Source organism: Quercus robur, chromosome 12 (genome assembly GCF_932294415.1).
Source record: "Quercus robur chromosome 12, dhQueRobu3.1, whole genome shotgun sequence".
NCBI lineage: Eukaryota > Viridiplantae > Streptophyta > Magnoliopsida > Fagales > Fagaceae > Quercus > Quercus robur.
In genome coordinates this window covers 39,180,459-39,200,462 of record NC_065545.1, presented here as the reverse complement: position 1 = coordinate 39,200,462, position 20,004 = coordinate 39,180,459, and the positions used below count along the sequence as shown (strand labels likewise).

At 35.3% G+C, this 20,004-nt stretch overlaps 2 protein-coding genes across 2 annotated transcripts; both read left to right on the top strand.

Moving 5' to 3' along the window:
* The first annotated feature begins 6,681 nt into the window (after nt 1-6,681).
* LOC126709925 (glycine-rich cell wall structural protein 1.8-like) lies at nt 6,682-7,806 on the top strand. The gene has a single exon (XM_050410295.1). The coding sequence runs from the start codon at nt 6,727-6,729 to the stop codon at nt 7,570-7,572; it is 846 nt and encodes a 281-aa protein (XP_050266252.1). The 5' UTR covers nt 6,682-6,726; the 3' UTR covers nt 7,573-7,806.
* Nucleotides 7,807-18,696: 10,890 nt separating this feature from the next.
* On the top strand, nt 18,697-19,182 carry LOC126708497 (uncharacterized). The gene has a single exon (XM_050408287.1). The coding sequence runs from the start codon at nt 18,697-18,699 to the stop codon at nt 19,180-19,182; it is 486 nt and encodes a 161-aa protein (XP_050264244.1).
* Nucleotides 19,183-20,004: the final 822 nt, after the last annotated feature.

Here is a 20,004-nt window from a genome sequence, read left to right as displayed (position 1 = left end):
CTTCAACTCATCCACGTCGGTGGGAAGTAGCATGGTTCTCCCTAATGCGTCTGCCACATAACCACCCTCGCCATCTCCAAGGTCCCTCATGGACGCGGTTTCCAGTAGTGGCCGCCCGTGGAGCATTGGGGCGGGAAGCCAGGCGCTTGGCAAGGATTGGGTCTCGGTCCCCTTTCCCTTGCTTTGGGCAGATTGGGCTTCGGTCTCTTTACCCTTGCTTTGGTGCCCAATCTTCAATTGTTTCACACGCGGGGCTTCCTCCCTCTCCTTAGAAGGTTGGGATTTTCCCCCATCCATGGTTTCCTTGCCCTTAGGACTCCTCTTTCTCTTTGAGTCAGTGGTCTCCGGCCGAGGAGGCAGAGCTAGTTGGGGAGGAGCAGGAAGTTTGGGGCGGGGAGATTGTGGCTGTGACTTTGTGGAGGATGACCTAGTTTGGATAGTCTGGGTCTGAGATGGTGGGGATGGAGCACTGGACTGCGGTGTTCCCTGCGCACCCTTCCCCGGTTGACCCTCGAGGAGGTCGAATAAGCTGGTCGGGGGCTTTCTCTTAAGTCCCATCTCAGTTTGGGAAGATGTGCCTACTAATGACAATTCCGCCTCGGACAAGGCCGGGTCACCTATATCACCAGAAGGATCCTCGGATTGGTCGGCTAGGTCAAACATCCCAAATCCCTCCTCGGATTGATCTAACTCGCCTTCGTCCCCCGCTACTTGATGAGATGAGGAGTGGTCCACCAGTGGGATGCCCTCTAGGACAGATGATCCTTCGAAGATTAAAAACCCTGATTCGACCACGGTAATTTTTGGAAGCCGAGGACGGCTGGCGCTGATCACGTGCCTAGGGTCGGCAAATGACTTCTGAAGGGGAGCGTACCCTAAGATTTTGTGAGCGGCTCGGACTTAACCATCTCCATCATTTACGAAAAATGCCGCTTGAAGAACAGTCTCTCCAAGTCCACCCGGTTAACTAGGTGAAAGTGCCGGTGAAAAGCGTGTGGATCTGCAAAAAAAAAAAAAAAAATACATGCGCATGGTTAGTTACCGAACCACATCAAATTAGAATAGCGCAAAGGGTCGGCGCCCTTCCATTCCCCATACCCCACCCGGTTCTCCTTCTACCATGGGGCACGGATCGCCATCACGCCACCCGATAAGAAAATCCTTGTTTAATCCCTTGTTGGAATCAGGGAGGCATTGAATTAGTCGAACCCTCTCGTCTCTCGTCTTCATATAGTAGGATTTCCCCTTCAAATTTTGGAGATTATAGCACCAATTCACGTCGTGGTGGGTCAATCTTAGCCCCATCTTTTCGTTTAAGGCATCCACACAACCCAAGATCCTAAACATGTTGCCGGTGCACTGGGTGAGGGCTAATCGGAAGTGCCTGAGGTAACCTTTTGTTACCGGCCCCATGGGGATTCTCATACCCCCCTCTACGAAGGCGAGGACAGGAATTACCACCTCGCCTGTTCCCCTCAGATAGTACCACTCCCCCATCTTACAATGCCTCAGACTTACGTTGGGAGGAATCCTGTAATCGGCGATGAACTTTTTCATCACCTCCTCAGTATCGACTAATTTCCTCAGTCTCAATTTAACCATCTCTACGATTTACTAAACAAACTCAACCAGTGACGGGAGAAGAAAGGGAACCAGAGAAAAATAAACCCAGAAAAGAAAAAGCACGAGTTAATGGAGGCAGGGAACTTACAGAAAAGAGGAAAAACACTTCGGACGGGCTTTTTGTGCTGGAGATAGACTTGAGTTTGGACGAAAGTTCAGATGAACCCAGGGTATACGCGCTAGAACTCTTAAGTGCAAAACTGAAAAGACAAATCCATTCCAAAAATCATTTATGCTTCCTATTGAGAGTAACTACACGAATTTTCCCGCCCATAAAGGCCAAGGAATCCCCACTGTTAGATCTCCATCATGCCGTAGAACGTGGGAAACACAGAGCCGTCTGCATTTAATGAGGCCACGCCTCACCTTCCAAAGTCTCCAGGAAGTGTCTCGGGCAGACGAAAAGTCTCGAGAACCGATAGGTGATAAGGATTGACAGGCATTGACAGATGTCTGATGTCATCAAAACCCTCCTATCCGTCCGAGGAGCCGGATAGCAGGATTTTGAGGGGCTATTATGGGGCCTGGGAACTTATGATCCGGCCCACACTCTACTAGGGCCCAGGGCCCGTGCCGAGGAGGGTATTTGCCAAGGACGAATAGAGCAAGGCCGAAATGCTGGGGGCACAGCCGAGGACGACCCTGTCCTCGGCACTCCTAGACTTCAAAGGGAAGAGCAACATCTCGTTGAAGGCTACCCCCAAAAAGTCCCCTGAAGGAAAGGCGAGTAGAATGGGACCCACGTGGGGGTACAATGCGAAACTGGTTCAAGGTAAATACGTCCCCTCCGCATTAAATGCACCCGCCAACGTCCTAACCGTATTAATGAGAAAAGACGCCTGAACAGGGTGACTTCGATCATCGCAACTAACAAAAAGCAAGGGGATGCAGCTGATGGGACGGGTACTGAAGTAGGCACCTGCCCGATCAACAAGTGGAGGGCTAAGATCAACCAAGAAGGGCTATATAATGTGAAGGTTGATGCGCCAAAAAGAGGAGGCTGGGAAAAAAGGCCAAAAACCAGAGCCTCCCAGACCACCTCCGGGAGAAAGACTTCTCGAGCGAACACGGTTTAATACTGTATGAATACCTCGACTAACCCCCGTCCGGTGACCAAGGCCTAGCCTTTCGAATCCACGCTCTACAAATGATATTGTTTGGGCCCTCTTTACGTACGAGCCCAATATTATCTTGGGGTCGTTACGAATCGTGTCCCTACACTTATCACTATAAATATTTTTTTTTAGATTAAATGGGATTTAAAGTTTATATTGGCTTTATAATAATTAATCTTTTCTATCTTATTAAGACATCATAGAAAATGAAAATCCAAACAAAAAAAAAATCTAAAAATAAAACACATCATGGAAAATAATAGGGATTTGAGGGTCACTATTCCTAGTAATATTATAAGTTCAACCAAAAATCAAATTGCTTCATTTTTATATAGATTACAGATAAGTGAAGCAAATAAAGAAATAAAGTCAAGCAATTATAAAGCACGGAGAGAGAGAGAGAGAGAGAGAGAGAGAAGCAATTTGCATTGGTCCAAAATAAACGCACACAAAGCTAGAAGCAACTTCAAAGAAAGTTTTAATAAAAATACTCTTTTAGAAAAAGGGGGGTGGGGCAAGGTTTTCCGTAACAAGGACAATGAAATTGAGGTTTGAGTTTTTTTTTTATGTTGGGGGGGGGGGGGGGGGGACCTTGCTTTCGTTATTGTGAGAGAGAACAAGAGATGTTTGCCTTTTGAGAGATATCTACACTCTAGAACAGTAAAACTCCTACACACAAAGAAAAATGAAAAGTTGGGTAGAGAATGCCCAACCCCACTAAGAGTGATAGTCTTTTTTTAAATAATTTTCCTTTTCTTTTTTTTTAATTCTTCACTAATATTTGGGACTTAATTATATTTTTCTAATAAAAAGAGATAATCATATTGATTAACACTTAAGCGTCTTCTTTTACTGGGGGCCTTAAATTATTGATTAAGAGCATTCACAGTAAAGAAGTTAAAATTTTTAGCATCTAGAAACTTAAAAAGCTACTTTATTATTTATTTTAACAACACATTTTACAATATACCCATCATTAAAACTTCTATTTTTCACATTATCTAAAAACTATTCATTTTTTCATTCATCTCTCTCTCTCTCTCTCTCTCTCTCTCTCTCTCTTTTGGCCTATTTGGATGGAGGGAGGAAGGAGGGGGAGTGGAGGGGAATAGAGTAAAGTTGGCTAAAAATAAGCTAATTTTGTGTTAAATCTACTCTACTCTATTCTACTCCCCCCCCCCCCCCCCCCCCTCTCAATCCAAACGGACCATTCGTCTAAAGCAAAACCCACAACCTCACACTCACCACCTCCATAAACCCACAAACCCACCTCCACAAACCCATAACCAACCATCACCACGCTCTAGCCATCCTCCACAAACCCATAACCCCACACTCGCCACCTCCACAAACCCACAACCCCACGCTTCATCCATCCTCTCTCAGCAACCCTTGCTCCGGCCATCCTCTCTATCTAGCTTCCTTTCTTTTGATTTTGCTAAGGACCAAACTTCCTTTTTTTGATTTTGCTCAAACCCAAACCCAAAATCTCAAGGTTTTCCTCTTGGGGTGAGAGAAGAAAGTCAAAGAAAGTCAAAGGTTGGTGAAAGAAGAAAAGGGAGAAGAAAGTGAGACCGATGAGAGGAAAAGAAAGAAGAAAAGAGAGAAAATAGTGAGAGAGAATTATTAAAATATTATTTTTTTTTTAAGTGTAGAACTACTGTAGACTGTCATTAATGGCAGTCTACTGTAGGTTAGTTGCCAAAATTTTTGAGTATAACAATCTTGTTGTAGTGTGTTTTTTGTGAAATAAGTTGCTAAAATGAGTTTTTAGCAATTATACCTCCTTTGTTAGGAATGCTCTAAGTTGCATACTGGTCATATTGTTACCTAACCCTGCCAGCTCTTGATCTACTGGTCATATTTTTCGTAATAATGGTGCACTTTGTAGTGATAAGATTCCTTTAGTCATCAACAAGGCAAATAACCCTTATTCCTCCTCCAATGATCCAACCCATTAAAAATGTCATCGGCTTCTTTTATATGTAAATTTGTAATCAAGATATATATATATATATATATATATATATATATATATATATATATAAGAGGCAGTTATAATATCGCCACACCCACTTAATCAATATTCAAAATCGGTTAAATTTTATTAGCATTTTCACTTCTTCCTAACTACAAGAGCATCTTTTATCTTTTTCTTTTTTCGTAATTAACCAACTCTTGCACTATGTTTATTTCGATGATAATGTTTTTAAAAAATGAGTCAATTTTTTAACAAAAATATCTCATTTTTTTATATTTAATAGCAATCTTAAATGAGTTGAAAAACAATCTCTTAACTTTCCTTATTTAGTTTGCTATGAGATTGAGTTGTTTTTCAAAAATATTAATGGAAAACAATCTCTAAAAATAAGTCATAATTTTTTTATTGACCAAAGTTAGTTTTTCATTGACTCATTTTTTTTAATGCTACCAAACACGGAAAAACACAAAAATATATCTTTACACAAAGTTTATCAAGAAAACAAACAGAACGTTAAGCAGTTTAAAATTAAACTTACGAGATTAACTAGTCAAATGTCTTGTCATCAAATTCTATTGTATCTATCCAAAAAAATAAAATAAAAACTACAATGGAAGGAAAAAAAATTTAAGTACTGAATAGTTTCCATTCACATTATATTTTGTCAAGTAAAAATATGAATCGACTCTAAGGACAGAAAACAAATTATAGTTCACATTCACTTGTATTTTGTATATATGTCAATTAATACTTTCTAATTAGTTGTTTGTTTTGTTATTTATTACTTAACTTAATTTAGAATTAATTTTGTTTTCAATCTTTTATTTTAATCATAAGTTCTCTACCACTTAGATCCTTGGTTGGTTTTCTAGTGTTAGGGTCTGTTTGGTTAGGAAAAAAAAGTAGAGAGAAGAGAAGATAGAAGAAAAAATAGTGAGAAAAAATGTGTTTGATTGGGGAGGAAAAAGGGGGAGTGAAAAAGGTGGGGGAGGGAGCGAGTTTGATGGAAAATTACTCATCTACCCTCTCCCTATTCATCGTGATAGCCCTTTTTTTTCTTTTTTGTTTTATCTTTTTCACGTCTATTATGTTTAGGTTTTTTATATAAACTTTTATTTTTTTTCTTATATATAAATATATATATATATATATATATATATATATATATTTCTTAATATTATGGGTATTGGAGTAAATTCACACAATTTACATTTTTTATCTTCTCATTTTTCTTTTCTACCAAATAAATGAATTTTTTATCCTTCTACTTTTCCACCTCTCAACCAAATATCATGAGAGAAAACTAAAATCTATTTTATTCCTCACTTTTTTATGCCACCCTATTATCTATCCCTCCACTTATCTATCTCTCAACCAAATAAAGCCTTAGTTGTGCCAAATAATATCAGTAGGTCAAAGGTGGTAAACGAATTCATTATGCTTTACCCAAAACTAATGCAAACCCATGTCTTTTATTTAGGAGTTCAGTTCTTATGTTAAAACAGTCTATGTGATAGTTTTGATAGGAGCAAAAGTACAGGTTTTGAATATATAAAAGATTCAAAGTGTTCAAATTGTAGGTTCCAACAAACCTCCTTTAGGTTTTTGTAGTTTTCTGTATAAAAAAATGGTTGGCAATGAAAATAAAATCATCCTAAACAGTTATCGAAGATAAGTAATAATATAAATCGTTAGAGAAAATATACAAACATTCTCCAAAAATATTATAGAGGAAAAGTTATGTTTAGGCAAAACTGGGGTTCTTAAGCTTACCTTGATGTGGAGGACAGCATATACACACTAGTGAGTGTAACAAGTCTTGATAGGGAGTTTCTTCATGTGGCATGTGTGTGTATACTGGACCACATTATGTGACAGCCCTCTTCTCTTTTGCATGTGCTCCAACCACTCTCTGTCCGAAAATGCGCTTTTTGAACCCCATTCTACTCCTATATATATCATCCTTCCCATGGATTTGAAGCAATTGTGGGATTCAAACACATTCACATGACAACATACAAAGTTCTTAGTGTGTTTTTCTTTCTGTTATTGGTTGTAGGTATTTGTTCTGCAACTAGAGTCCTCATTGGAAATGTTGCTGGAGGTTATGGTGGAGCTGTAGGTGAACATGGTGTTGTTGGCTATGGAAGTGGTGGTGGTGGTGGAGAAGGTGGTGGAGTGAGCTATGGAGGTGCTGGGGGACATGGTGGAGGATACGGTGGTGGTGGTGGTGGTGGACATGGGGCAGGATATGGTGGTGGAGGAGCTGGATATGGAAGTGGTGGTGGTGAAGGAGGTGGTGCTGGTGGAGAACATGGGGCAGGATATGGTGGTGGTGGTGGAGGAGGTAAAGGCGGTGGTGGCGGCGGTGCAGGAGGAGAGCATGGTTCTGGTTATGGAGGTGGTGAAGGAGGAGGTAGCGGATATGGAGCAGGTTGTGAACATGGAATAGGATATGGTGGTGGTGGAGGAAAAGGTGGTGGTGGAGGTGTCGGATATGGTGCAGGTGGAGAGGATGGTGCTGGTTATGGAGGTGGTGAAGGAGGAGGTCATGGCGGCGGCTATGGCGGAGGAGGAGAGCATGACGCTGGCTATGGAGGAGGAGGTGGCGGTGGGAGTGGTGGTGGCGGTGGTGTAGGCTATGGTGCTGGTGGAGCACATGGTGGTGGATATGGCAGTGGTGGAGGAGCTGGTGGAGGTTTTGGTGGAGGCAGCGGCTATGGTGGTGGTGGTGGTGGTGGTGGTGGTTCTGGTGGTGGAAGCGGCTATGGTGTTGGAGGTGAACATGGGGCAGGATATGGAGTAGGTGGTGGGAGTAATGAAGGTGGTGGCCATGGTGGCTATATCCCTTGAAAATACAACTATCAAACTACCTCTAAAGGAAACTTCTTACCCATGATATTTATGAATAAGGTTAACTAGGGTAGGAGGAAGCTTATAACTTATATAATTAAGTATTGTAATATGCCATATAGATGCTCTTAAAAAATTTCCATATTTAATATCGCATTCGTGATTTTCTTGTTACTTAATTATGGCTTATGCATTTTAAATAATAAAAATTCTAAGATAATTCTCGTTCCTAAATGGGTTTGGCTACTATTTAGAGAGTTACGTCATTATGTGCATGAAAATAATATAATGGGCTAACTGACATGAAATCACTTAATATTGTGGCAAAATCAAATTAACTCCAAAAAGTAGAATAGCTTCAGACTTTCATGATATTTTGACTCCATTTGCTCTTGGCTACAGATTTCACTGAATAATTAACTAAGCTAATAATTGTGACTTCCCTCAACATTTTTTTTTATTAGTGTTAAAGGCTAAAATTATTATCAGTTTTACTTCAAAATATGTTTACAAATTAATATAGCAACATTTTGTCATGTATTTAGCTTTAAAAATGATTCAAAAAAAAAAAAAAAAAGCTTTAACAATAAATACCAATTTATAGATTATTATAGTATAATTTGTATTGGCTTTAACAATAATATATTGATCTATTTGTCATTTGTTACTCGCAAATCTCTGCAACTTAATGCACTACACATAGAGACAATTTAATTAGAGGTCTATTTCATTTATATCGTGTGTATCAATAATTTCATAATTATAGTATTTTTTTTCCCCTTATTCAAATAAATGTCTAAAATCTAATCACTATAAATAATTTTTACAGGTACAATATGATTTAAAATTTATAGCCTCCGATCCCCTTCATCGTAAGAATTATTCTTTTCTATCATATTAAGACATAATGAAAAATGAAAACCTAAAGGAAAATAATAATAAAAAGACATCATTGGAAAGTGACAAGTGATAAGGGTTTGAGGGTCACTAATCCCAAACACTTATTCACGAAGGATTGGATTTGTTCCCTTCTTCTGAGTGCGGATTTGTTTGCGCATCCAAGTGAATATTTGTCCCCCTTCAGCCGATCACACAAAGTGCATGTCTCTTCGTTGTGGTGTCTGTATAAAAAGTCTATAAATGATCTCTTCATGACACAACTATGACCTCATGAGCAAAAAAGTGCCATGGTCCAGCAATGCAAGCACACATATGTGAAAGATGTATTTATTTAAAAGGACGCACAATTTTGACCTCGATCGATATGAATTATTATGATAAAAAGAAACATTTCAAAGGATTTAAATCCTAAAAGTTTATAGTTGATTACAAAACAAGTAATGGCCCTGGACGTTTAGTACGTACGTACCAAAGATCTAAAACCACTTATCATCAAATTATAAATCAATACAAAGGTTATTTGGCATAAAATTGGAGCGCAATTAGATTTTAATTTGGATTATTGATTGTTCTTCCATTTTAATATATTATTATATATGAAACCAGTTGCCTTTTTTTCAAATCTCTTTTTGAGAAAATTGTTTTACTATGATATTTCTACCGGAAACGACTTTGTCAAAGCGAAGCCAACCCCAACATATTAAAAGTACAAAACAAAATAGCAGAAGGCATGCCAGCAAATTGAATTATTACAATAGTAGTACAAAGTAATGTTATGTTATGATCTCCTTGCACGAGAAATTATGCTGGCAATAATTTATTACAGCTTTTTCAAATCTTCTACCCTCTGTCTCACAATAGATTGCCAACAACAAGAAAACTTCCTTTCAAATCTTCATCCTGTTTTTTTCTTGAGTTTCTTTCTCAAGAATTTCCTTCAATTCTTTAGAAATGATGAGTTGTGGAGAGGGTATTAATGAGGCTGGTGATTCTCCTGGAAAATTATCAATCATAGGCCGGCCTCTGATCATGTCAACCCCTCCCTCTTCGTTCATCATCACCATATTATATGGAATTCTTTCTGTGATGTCTGTAACCATGGAACGCAAAGCAATGAACTTCAAATTAGGGGAAAAAATGAAAGCCTAACACTTTTTTTAAAGGCAGAGTTTACTTCTAATAAATCAGTTTGGAAGAAAATTCTTTTACCTCATGTTAAAAATATTGTGGAAATTAAACTAATTATCTATGTTTATAGTTTGCCACATAATTTATATAATGAGTCACATAATGTGTTTAAAATTTAATGAGTCGTCATACGATTTAACACACGGATGATTTTATGAATCGCCATATAAAATGTTAGAAGCAATTTCTTCAAACCAGTTTGGAAGAAAAAATTTATCCTTTGTTTAATGTAAAGCAAAATTTCATTCTAATTGTAAAAATAGGTTTCTAATAAATATCAAATATGTTCTTGTGCCCATTTTGAATTTGCACTAGCTAGCCTACCTATCGAACACCACCCATGTCGCATGAAGACCTGTGATTTGCTCGACCACCAATAGTCGCAAGGGATAACCCATTACAACCTCCTTTTGTGGAACAACCTAAATGGCATGTTGCATAGATTAACATTCTTCAAAATTAAGTATAATATTCATAAAGAACTGATCTTTCAAATGTAAGTAGCCGTAGAACTAACAAGAATAACAACAACGACGAAGAACAATATATAAAAGCAAAAATTTTCAATAGCGTAAGAGTTGTCGATACCCTATATTTTCTGCAAAGTTCTACGACTGCTTAAAGCTTTTGATATTTGACATCACTCCGCAACGCACTTTTCTCTTTTATAAGACGTAAGTCTTTCAATTTCAACATCCAAACATCAAGCCATGTCTAGGAAGAGACTACAAAATCCCAAGTAAATTAACATACTGTTAGAGATAATGTATTTGCGGGTTATGTAATGGCCCGAGGCTCAATTGTAGTGTAGTGTACATCTTTTTTTTTTTTTTTTAGTTATTATATATTTTATTTTTATAGTTGGCCCCTTCTGAAACCATAGGTCCCTTCTCCTTGATAAGCCAAGTTAGCCACACCCAAATAGCAACTATCCAACCCAGAAGCTTAACAAAAACAATAAAACCATTCACAATGGTAATTGTATTTTAGCAACAACCAAAAAAAAAAAAACCATTTTATCACCAAAGAACCAAAAAATCATGTGTTATTGAAGAATGCTAAATTTTTTGCAACTACAATAAACTAGTATAAATATCAATTAATTGTAGCAAGTTATTAAAAATAAAATTAAATATTTTATTAAGATTATATCTCTTCCTTCAATTAAAAAACTCAAATTCTCTCTCTTCCTTTATTATTTTAATGAGTTGTTTATATTATTCTAAATGAAGTGATAAAAAAAATAGAACATTTGATATTGGGTGTATTGCAAAGTGAGGTGGTAAAATAAATAAAGTAACTTGTTGAAGTGCTAAAAGCTAAAAATTTTAGCATCACCACTATAAATGCTCTAACCTCAACCAAAAAAAAAAAATCTCAACCAGCCTAGTATTAAAAAAATACATTATTTTGTTTTTGTTTTTGTCTTTGTTAATAAATGATTGCATTTTAATATATTTAGAAACAAAGATTTTGTGTATTTATAATTTTTTAATACTATATGAATGTCTATTTGGAGTTTTATTTTTCTTTATACTTCGGCCCCCGCTAGTTTAAAATTCTGAGTCTGTCTTGCTATGGATGCAGAGCGTCAAATCAAACCACATAACACTTGTGTACTCTCTTTCCTTCTCTCTCTTGCTTCTGCAAACCAGTGGTGACTCCAGGATTTTTTTCTAGGGGGTTCAACAATGATAGAGCAAGAAAATTGTCATGAGAGTAAATAAAAAATAAAATGATTTTTTTTCTTGACATACAACTTCCATATTATATACAATAATCTAAAATAGTATTCTAAATACAATTCAGTATATAATACAACTATATTGTACAATAATATAAAAAAGTTTTTAATAATTTAAAGATCAGTAAGACAACAAATATTATTAAATAATCAATCATAAATTTTTGTCAAATTAATAATAACTTATTATATTTATATGCATTGTCAATTGAATAAAAATATATGATAAAGAAGAATACTAACACACCTAAGAGTAGAACTAGGAGTAATGTGAAACAAAGAAAAAAAATGGTAACTAATATAAGTTTTTGCTTTTGAAGTGTATGGTTTTTTTTTTAGAATCATGTATGGCTTTTTAATCATACATGTGATCTCTCTTGGAATTTGAGCAAGCACTAAAAAACTTCTTGAACTTGAAAATCTATAGAGTATTTATCAAACAATTTGATCAAATAAAGAGAAAAGCTAAGAAAATACAGAACAGAGAAAGAGAGATAAAAAGAATGGGAAAGAATCACAAATGTAAAGTAAAGTAAGTCAGAGTTCTGCAAAGAATATACATATATATTTTTAACAAAGGAGCAAAAATGATTTTTTTTTTAAATAATATTCAATACACAATACTTTCACAAAAATTTTATAACAAAATCTAGGTGGTAAGTTGTTAATGGTAGGTAAAAAGTGATATTAATTATAGGTCCAAATAAAAACCAGTTATAGCTTGCCATAAAACATTTTTATTGTGAAAATATTGTGAAAGTAGCATTAAGATGATTATATTCAAATTTATTTTAGTTGGGTTTAAATAAAATTTAGGGTCAGAGTGTTCAAATTTTTATTTTAGAGGGATCAAAACAAAAGTTTAAAAAAAATTATATAAATATATATATATATATATATATAAAATAAAAAATAATAAAAAAATTGACAAGTCAGGGGGTTCATTTGAACCCCAAATGAACCCCCTGGCTTGAACACAACGTCGCCCCTGCTGCAAACTGCAATTTTCTATTTCTCCTTTATTTTTAACACAAACTAAACAAAGTAACATTTAAGGAGATTAGCATCGCTCATTGAAATGAATTATTTTGAATAAATATATAAGATAGATAAAGGATACACTTACGCGGAATGTAACGAATGTTAAGCCAGGGCACGATGCCAAGAAGAGTGACGATACAACCTTCCTCGATAACATTCTTGAGGGCCCATTCTAAAGGCTCAGTTGTGAACTCTTGCATCCCATCCATCACTATGACCACATTTTTAGAACAGTTTGGTGTCTCCTGCAGTTTAAGATCCTCTGCCAGTGTCATATTCTTTAAGAAAGGCCTACACAAGTACTTCTTGTTCTTACCACGTTCCTAAAGAAACAATCTTATTGCTAACCTAACTACTTTGACGACATGTTGATTGTTTGTGTCTCTCCAAAAGTTCAACATAGAAAGGAAGAGAAAGGAAAAGGGATTGATAGAAAGCCATTTTAATCCTTAAATAAGTAGTTCCTCTTTGTCTTGAGGGAAAAAACAATATGGGGTTGGTTGATGTATACAAACAAGAATGTGCATTGTTTATGCATTGACACATAAACAAAGCTTCTTTTTGTGTGGAAATTATATAATATGACGAGTAATTAATTTAGATTGATCTCTCCGAGACTCAAAATGATAATCTCTAGATGTTCTCTCAAAATTATCAAGATGAAAGCGTCATTAGCTTTTATATATATATATATATAGAGAGAGAGAGAGAGAGAGAGAGAGAGAGAGAGATGGATAAATGAAAGGAATCAGGATACATTAATCAAAATTAGTCCCATATATATAATTCTAAAATTTAAATTAATAAATAAAAGCAATAACGTCACTGGCAACATTTCAAAATTTATCCCTTTAGAACGGCTATGTTTTTTTAGAATAATAACAAACAAACAAAAAAATGTTTTCTACATTCAAATGTGTTTCAATATATACATGCATACATATATATATTGGCGAAACTACAATGTTGATCCCTCAAATTTACCATGTGTGCGTAATTGGTCCCTTAAGTTTGAAGCAAACACAATTAGTCTCTCAAGTTTTAAAACTGAGTTATATTAATCCTTTTACTAATTGTCATTAACGGTGTTACTTACATGGCTAACGTAACAATGACTTGACTTTTTTTTTTAATGATGTGGCTTTTTTTTTAATGACGTGGTATTTTCCTATTAAAAAAAATTACAAAATAAATTTACACACACAATATTTACGACCCGGGTTCTACCCTGTCCTCCTCCTCCTCAATGTCTGATATGATATCATATCTCTTTCCTTCCTTGTTTAATTTATTTATTTATCACCATACATACATAAAATTGATCTCTTATCTTGATTCTTTTGACTTACAGAAACAAAAGAAAGGGCCAAGTCCAACGCAACGCAATATAAAAGTTAGAAGCGTGGTAGCAAGCTTGTTGTGTTCAAATCGAATACTAGTACTACATAATAATTGTCTCACTCCCAGAGTAGAAAATCCATTATACCCGAGATCATTCCTATCCCAAACAAAAAGAAACCCACGACGTGGTAAGTTTTGTGTGGTTGCTCTGACTGAAAGTTCTAAAGAGTCAAGCAACAAGAAGACTGAGGAAGAAGAAGAAAGTAAAATCCCTTCATGGGCTAGGCCAGATTTAGATAAGCCTCCTCCTTGGGCTCAGAATGAAAGTGCATCTCACTGGCGATAGCTCAATGCTTTGTACGTTCAGTAAAAAATATTTTTTTAATTTGGTACTGGGTCGGAAATATTGTTTGTGTAAATTTATTTTGTAATTTTTTAATAATAAATGTCACGTCATTAAAAAAATGTCAAGTTATTGATCCGTTAGCCATGTAAGTAACACCATTAATGACAGTTAGTAAAAAGACTAATACAACTCTGTTTTAAAACTTGAGGGACTAATTATGCTCGATTCAAACTTGAGGGACCAATTGCGCATACATGGTAAACTTGAGGGACCAACATTATAGTTTCGCCTATATATATTCCATGGCAAGTTTGGTGCATATATATAGAGTGATAAGGAAATATGATGTAGGACAAAATTTACAATTTAATTTTTGTAATTATTTAATTTTGATATTTTAATTTAAAAAACGTTATTTTAGGTTTAGGTGTTTTATTTCCTTATTTTTAGGTGCTCAAATTTGGTTCCTATTATGGTTAGGTATTAATTAGGAGTTATTTTAGAATATATTTTCTTATTTGTCAAGTTTTATAAGGCCTTTAAATAGGCCCTAAGTCTGTAGACGTTTTTTAACAATTATTCAATCAATAAAATTCAAACTTTTATCTTTCTATTTTCTGGTGAATTTCAGACTCTTTCTTCTCGTGGATTCAAGGGACCCTCGTGGATTCAAAATACAATAATAATGGAAATAACATAACGAGAAACTGAATAATACTTCTGAATATTATTAACATAAAGGAAGAAATTACACAACACTATTTGGACTAAGGTGCGGCGCGGCACCTCCACCCTTCACCTCTCCCTTGCGCACGTATCTAGCCCAATATCTGAGACAATTCATGGTAGCCCATTAATCACCACAATTAAAAAGAATAAAATAGTCTCTCTCCTTTTCAATGTGAGATTAAACATTTTCACAACTCCTCATCTTCTATATTCACTCCCACATCTTTACATTTATGTTATAACATTTACTCATTTTAATTATTTAATATTAAAATGCTCCAACAAACACTTTCACTTTGAGCCCCCCCCCCCCCCCCCCCCCAAGAGTTCAAATCCCAAATCCATCCATGTATGGGTGACCGGATGCTTTTGGATAAAGGCACTTCAAGGGTTCATAGTGACAATTCACAATAACAGTTAGGACTATAAACTAGTTAAGCCTTTGAATATTAAAAATTCAAACTTGTTTATTTAGTTTTGTTTTGAACACAAGTCGAGTTTATGATTATTTTCAAACAAGATTATATGTTCATGTTTGATTTATTTTCTTTTTGAACATGTTCAAGCTTGTTCATAAGCTAGATTAACTTATTCTTTTCCTGTATATTGTAAAATTATGACTAAATTACAAATCTATGGATTTTTATTACAATAAACTATTTAATATTATCAATAAACTACGAATAATAATTAGATATCATATTAATCTACTTACAAACTTATATAATTCAATCTCAAATCTTTACAAGTATATTTTTAGACAAGTATAGTTACTATATATAATATTATAATAGTTAAATCGAGTCACATATTCATGAATACACTATTATGTTTGAGCTTGACTTATTCAATAGTCATGCCTAAAATTAGGCTTGAGTTTGACTTATTTGCTAAACAAACAAACATGAACAAATATTTTTTCAAGCCGACACAAACTATTCATAAACAGCTTGATTCATTTACAACCCTAATAATGGTTTTAATCTATATATATATATATATATATATAACCGAAACTTTTGAAGCTCCCACAATTTTCCACGTCAGTACAATATTTAAATTAAACCAAAACTTTTGAAGTTCCCACAATTTTCCACGTCAGCACAATATTTAAATTAAATTTAAATTAAATTAAATTTTCCACCTCATCACTGTTTTCCTTTTCCAATGCAAATTAAACTTCTAGCCAAATAAGGACACTCTCCCACCGCCTCTACTCCCTCCTATTTAAGAATTGCTTGCGTAGAAAACCTAAGCCCCCAAAAACTTATTTTTGGCACAACACAATTTTCTCCTTAAAACTTATTTTTCTTCAAGATTTTTTTTGAGGGCGGCTCATGCTTCAAAATTCACATATTCCACTTATGTATTGGACTCCTCTCCTTCTTCGGTCAATGCATCAAGATTAGGGTTATTTGATTTGTTCAATAAAAATTATAGATTTGTTGTTTTTTCTTATAAGTTTGTCAATTGTTGTTTTGTTTATTTAATTGCTGGGCTTGAATCTTTTAATTAAATCTTCAAATTTTTATTGAACAAATCAAATAACCCTAACCTTGATGCATTGACCGAAGAAGGAGAGGAGTCCAATACATAAGTGGAAAAGCTATAATCATGGATTCCCTTCTTTCTATTGTATTTCTCTATTGCGTAATTTTATATATATATATATATATATATATATATTGTTTTATTTCAATACTTTTGAAGCTTTGAATCTTCTGATTTTAAAAAAAAAAAAATTTTTGGCCTTTTGGAAGTTTTAACATCATAACTTTTGGGTTTTATTTTTTCTATTATCAGAAATTATCTAGAAGATTTCAATGAATATCCATGGATTATTCTTTTTGAGGGTAACCCATCTTTATCTTATATTTCTATTCCTAACTTTTTTTTCCTATATTTTTTCTTTAATTGTCTGTGTTTACGTCTCTTTTGTTTTTCTTATTTTTTCTTTAATTGTCCGTGTTTATGTCTCTTTTTGTGTGAATATGTGTCATCGTATCTGGGTACTTAAGCAAAATCTATAAAGACTAAAGATGTTTTTTTTTTTTTTTTGGTAATGAATCCTGTGTTTTTCATGATTTTAGTGAGTCATATTCTTAATGATCGAAATGGTTTTGTTTGACGTGGATTTTGTTCATATTGGTTTCAAAGTTTATTTCTTGGCTTATATTATAGATTGTAATATATTTATTCATCAAACTGTTTAGTTGAGTTTGTTTTCGAAATTGTTTTCAGTGTTGGACATTTTCTTGAAGCATGTTGGTATCATATATTAAAATACTGTTAAGTTGATAATAATAATAATAATAATAATAATATAGTTTAATAAATGTCTGAAACGTATAGCTGTTAACAAATGTTTTAGCTATATGATTTTATTTTACAAATTCAATTTTGGTGTTGTAGTAAAATAAACAAAGATTAAATTATATATTGTACTCAATACATTTCCCGTGCATCGCACAGGTTAGCGACTAGTTAGTATATAAAAGGCTGGCGTTTTACCAAATTATAGTGGCTGTTTGTGATAGACATCAACCAATTTCAGCTTCTAGGTGGTGCTAGGTAGTTTGCTTGGAAACCAAAGAGAAAGGAGGAGTGGAGGTGGGAGCTATGAATAAGTAAAGAATTAAGGCATTAGGATTTCGGGATTGGAGATTTTCCTATGGCCATGTGGATTTCAGAGAGATTTGGGTTGTTTTCCGGACGTTGGTGGATTGGGATGGATTAATGCAGCATGCATGCGTGTTTGTGAGTAGGGGTTGTTGTAATTGTATCTATGTTGAGAGCTCACTTTTAATTTTTGTGATGTGCCCATTGACTTAGTACATTTTGATGAAAACCACCGATATCAGATGATTGCATAAAAATTCTTTATGATTCAAAAATGTAAAAGGATATGGTTTAGTTTATGCCAAGCGCTGAAGATTGGCCACTTGTTTTTGTTAGTGTGATGTTTAGTTGAAAGGAAAATGAATTATGTTCTGACTTCTACATATTGAGAACACCTGTTGTATGTAGATCAATTACACTCAAGCATGTTCTAAATGTCATGTGTCTAATTTTTTTTTCTTTTTTAAGGAGAGTAAAAGAAATACATAATAAGTTGTGATTATTAAAACACAAAAAATGAAAAGAGGATTTGTATTCATATCTTTCCTCCCCAAGATTGTGACTCTCGAATTATAAAAATTAAAAAGGTATTAGTATCACTTTTTTTTTCTTTTATATTTTTTTCTATTATAAATCATTAATTTTATGAGAATGTAAACCATATGTTGCCAAAACTATATTAGGAAATAATTTTAGTGAAATCTCTTATTCCTTCAAAAACAAATTATTTACCATCGTGCACCCTTAACGTGATGGTTACTCCATAAATACAAAATTCTTGTGGGGTGCAGGAGGTAAGGATCGAGATTCAAGTTTCTAGAATGGAGTTTCACACACATATACACTTAGGTTAGACTAAAGTATAATTTCTATCTTGTATCAAAAAAAAAAAAAAAAAATTATTTTGCATTTAGAGAATGAGTAATATAAGAATGTATGGATTTTTTTTTTTTCCATTAGAAGAACATATGCTATGATTGGTTAAAACTTTGCAACATGTTCTACTTTATCATCCATAAGCAAAAGAAAAGATTTTAATTTAGCTTTCACCATTGAGCAAACAATTGGGTTCCGTTCCTGTTCTCCCCTAGGATTCTCCTAAGGGCATCTCCCTCTCGTAGATACGAGCTTCTCCCTCCCCTAGGATTCTCCTAAGGGCATCTTTTCATTGCTTTCTTTTTTGGTTTTATTCTTTGATTCTCTTTTCTCTCATAGTATGGCAGACGATGTATTGGATAGATTGGAAAGTATGAGTTTAACTGCAGAAGAAGAAGACATAATCGTAATTCCTGAGGAAGGAAGACGGGAAGAGATAGAAAGTTGTACGCTGAGCTTGATCGGAAAATTTCTCACGTGCAAACCTTTCAACAAAAGGGCGGCAAAGAATACTATTCGTAGAGCTTGTGGGTTAGACGATGGGTTACAAATTGTGGAGGTTGGAGCAAATTTGTTTCAGTTCAAATTCAAAACAGAGTTTGACTTGGAGCGAATTCTTACGGGAGGACCATGGACTTTTGACAACCAACTACTTATGCTGAAGAGGTGGCAAAAGGGTATGAATTCCAGCAATGTCAAGTTAGAATCTGCATCTCTTTGGGTTCAAATATGGGGGGCGCCGTTCGATATGTTCTCCCCATCTGTGGCGAGGGTGGTTGGGAGTAGATTGGGTGAGGTGGAGGAGGTTGAGCAACGGCGTAATTAGGACGCCCAAAACTTCTTCATGCGGGTTCGGGTGGCTTTACCAATATCAAAACCTTTACGCAGAGGAGGGTATCTAGCTGGTTCCGATGGTGAACGGGTGTGGGTTACTTTCAAGTATGAGAGGTTACCAATGTTTTGTCATTTTTGTGGCTTTCTTGGTCATGACCTTAGAAACTATGCTGGGTATTTTACAGCAACAAAGAAGGGGAATACAGTGCCGGTTCAGTATGGTGACTGGTTGAAAGCAGTAGGTGGACGCCCCAGGTCACCACCCAAAAGAAGTAACTCAGGTGCATCGGAGGCCAACCCTAAGGATCATGATCGTGTCGAGGGAGGTTCCGGTAATCATTCGGTTTCTAAGCAAGTACAGACGGCGGCGGTGATTCACTTGAGAAACCCTAGTGAGGAGACGTTACGTGGAGAAGGAAACAACGATAATCCAGGGATTTCCCCGGATTTTCAACCAAACTGTCCCGTGTTTCTTGGTAATAATGACGCTATTATGGAAAGGATGGTAACGGAATATGTGGGAAGTGACACTGAAGATCAAAATTTGAATTTAAACGCGGTCCCAGAGCATGTGGACTCTGCTACAACAAATATTCCTACGGATGGGCCTATTATTAAGCCCAAACCAAAATGGACACGTATTCCACGCATTGGAGATGGGCCTAAAACAACTGAGGAAAATAAAACACATGCATACATGGGTAAGAAGAGAACAACGCCACAGCTGGATGGTGATGATTATGAAGATCTGGCAGCAACACACATCAAACAGCAGAAGGTGGATGAACAACAAACAAACTTTATTGAAAAATCG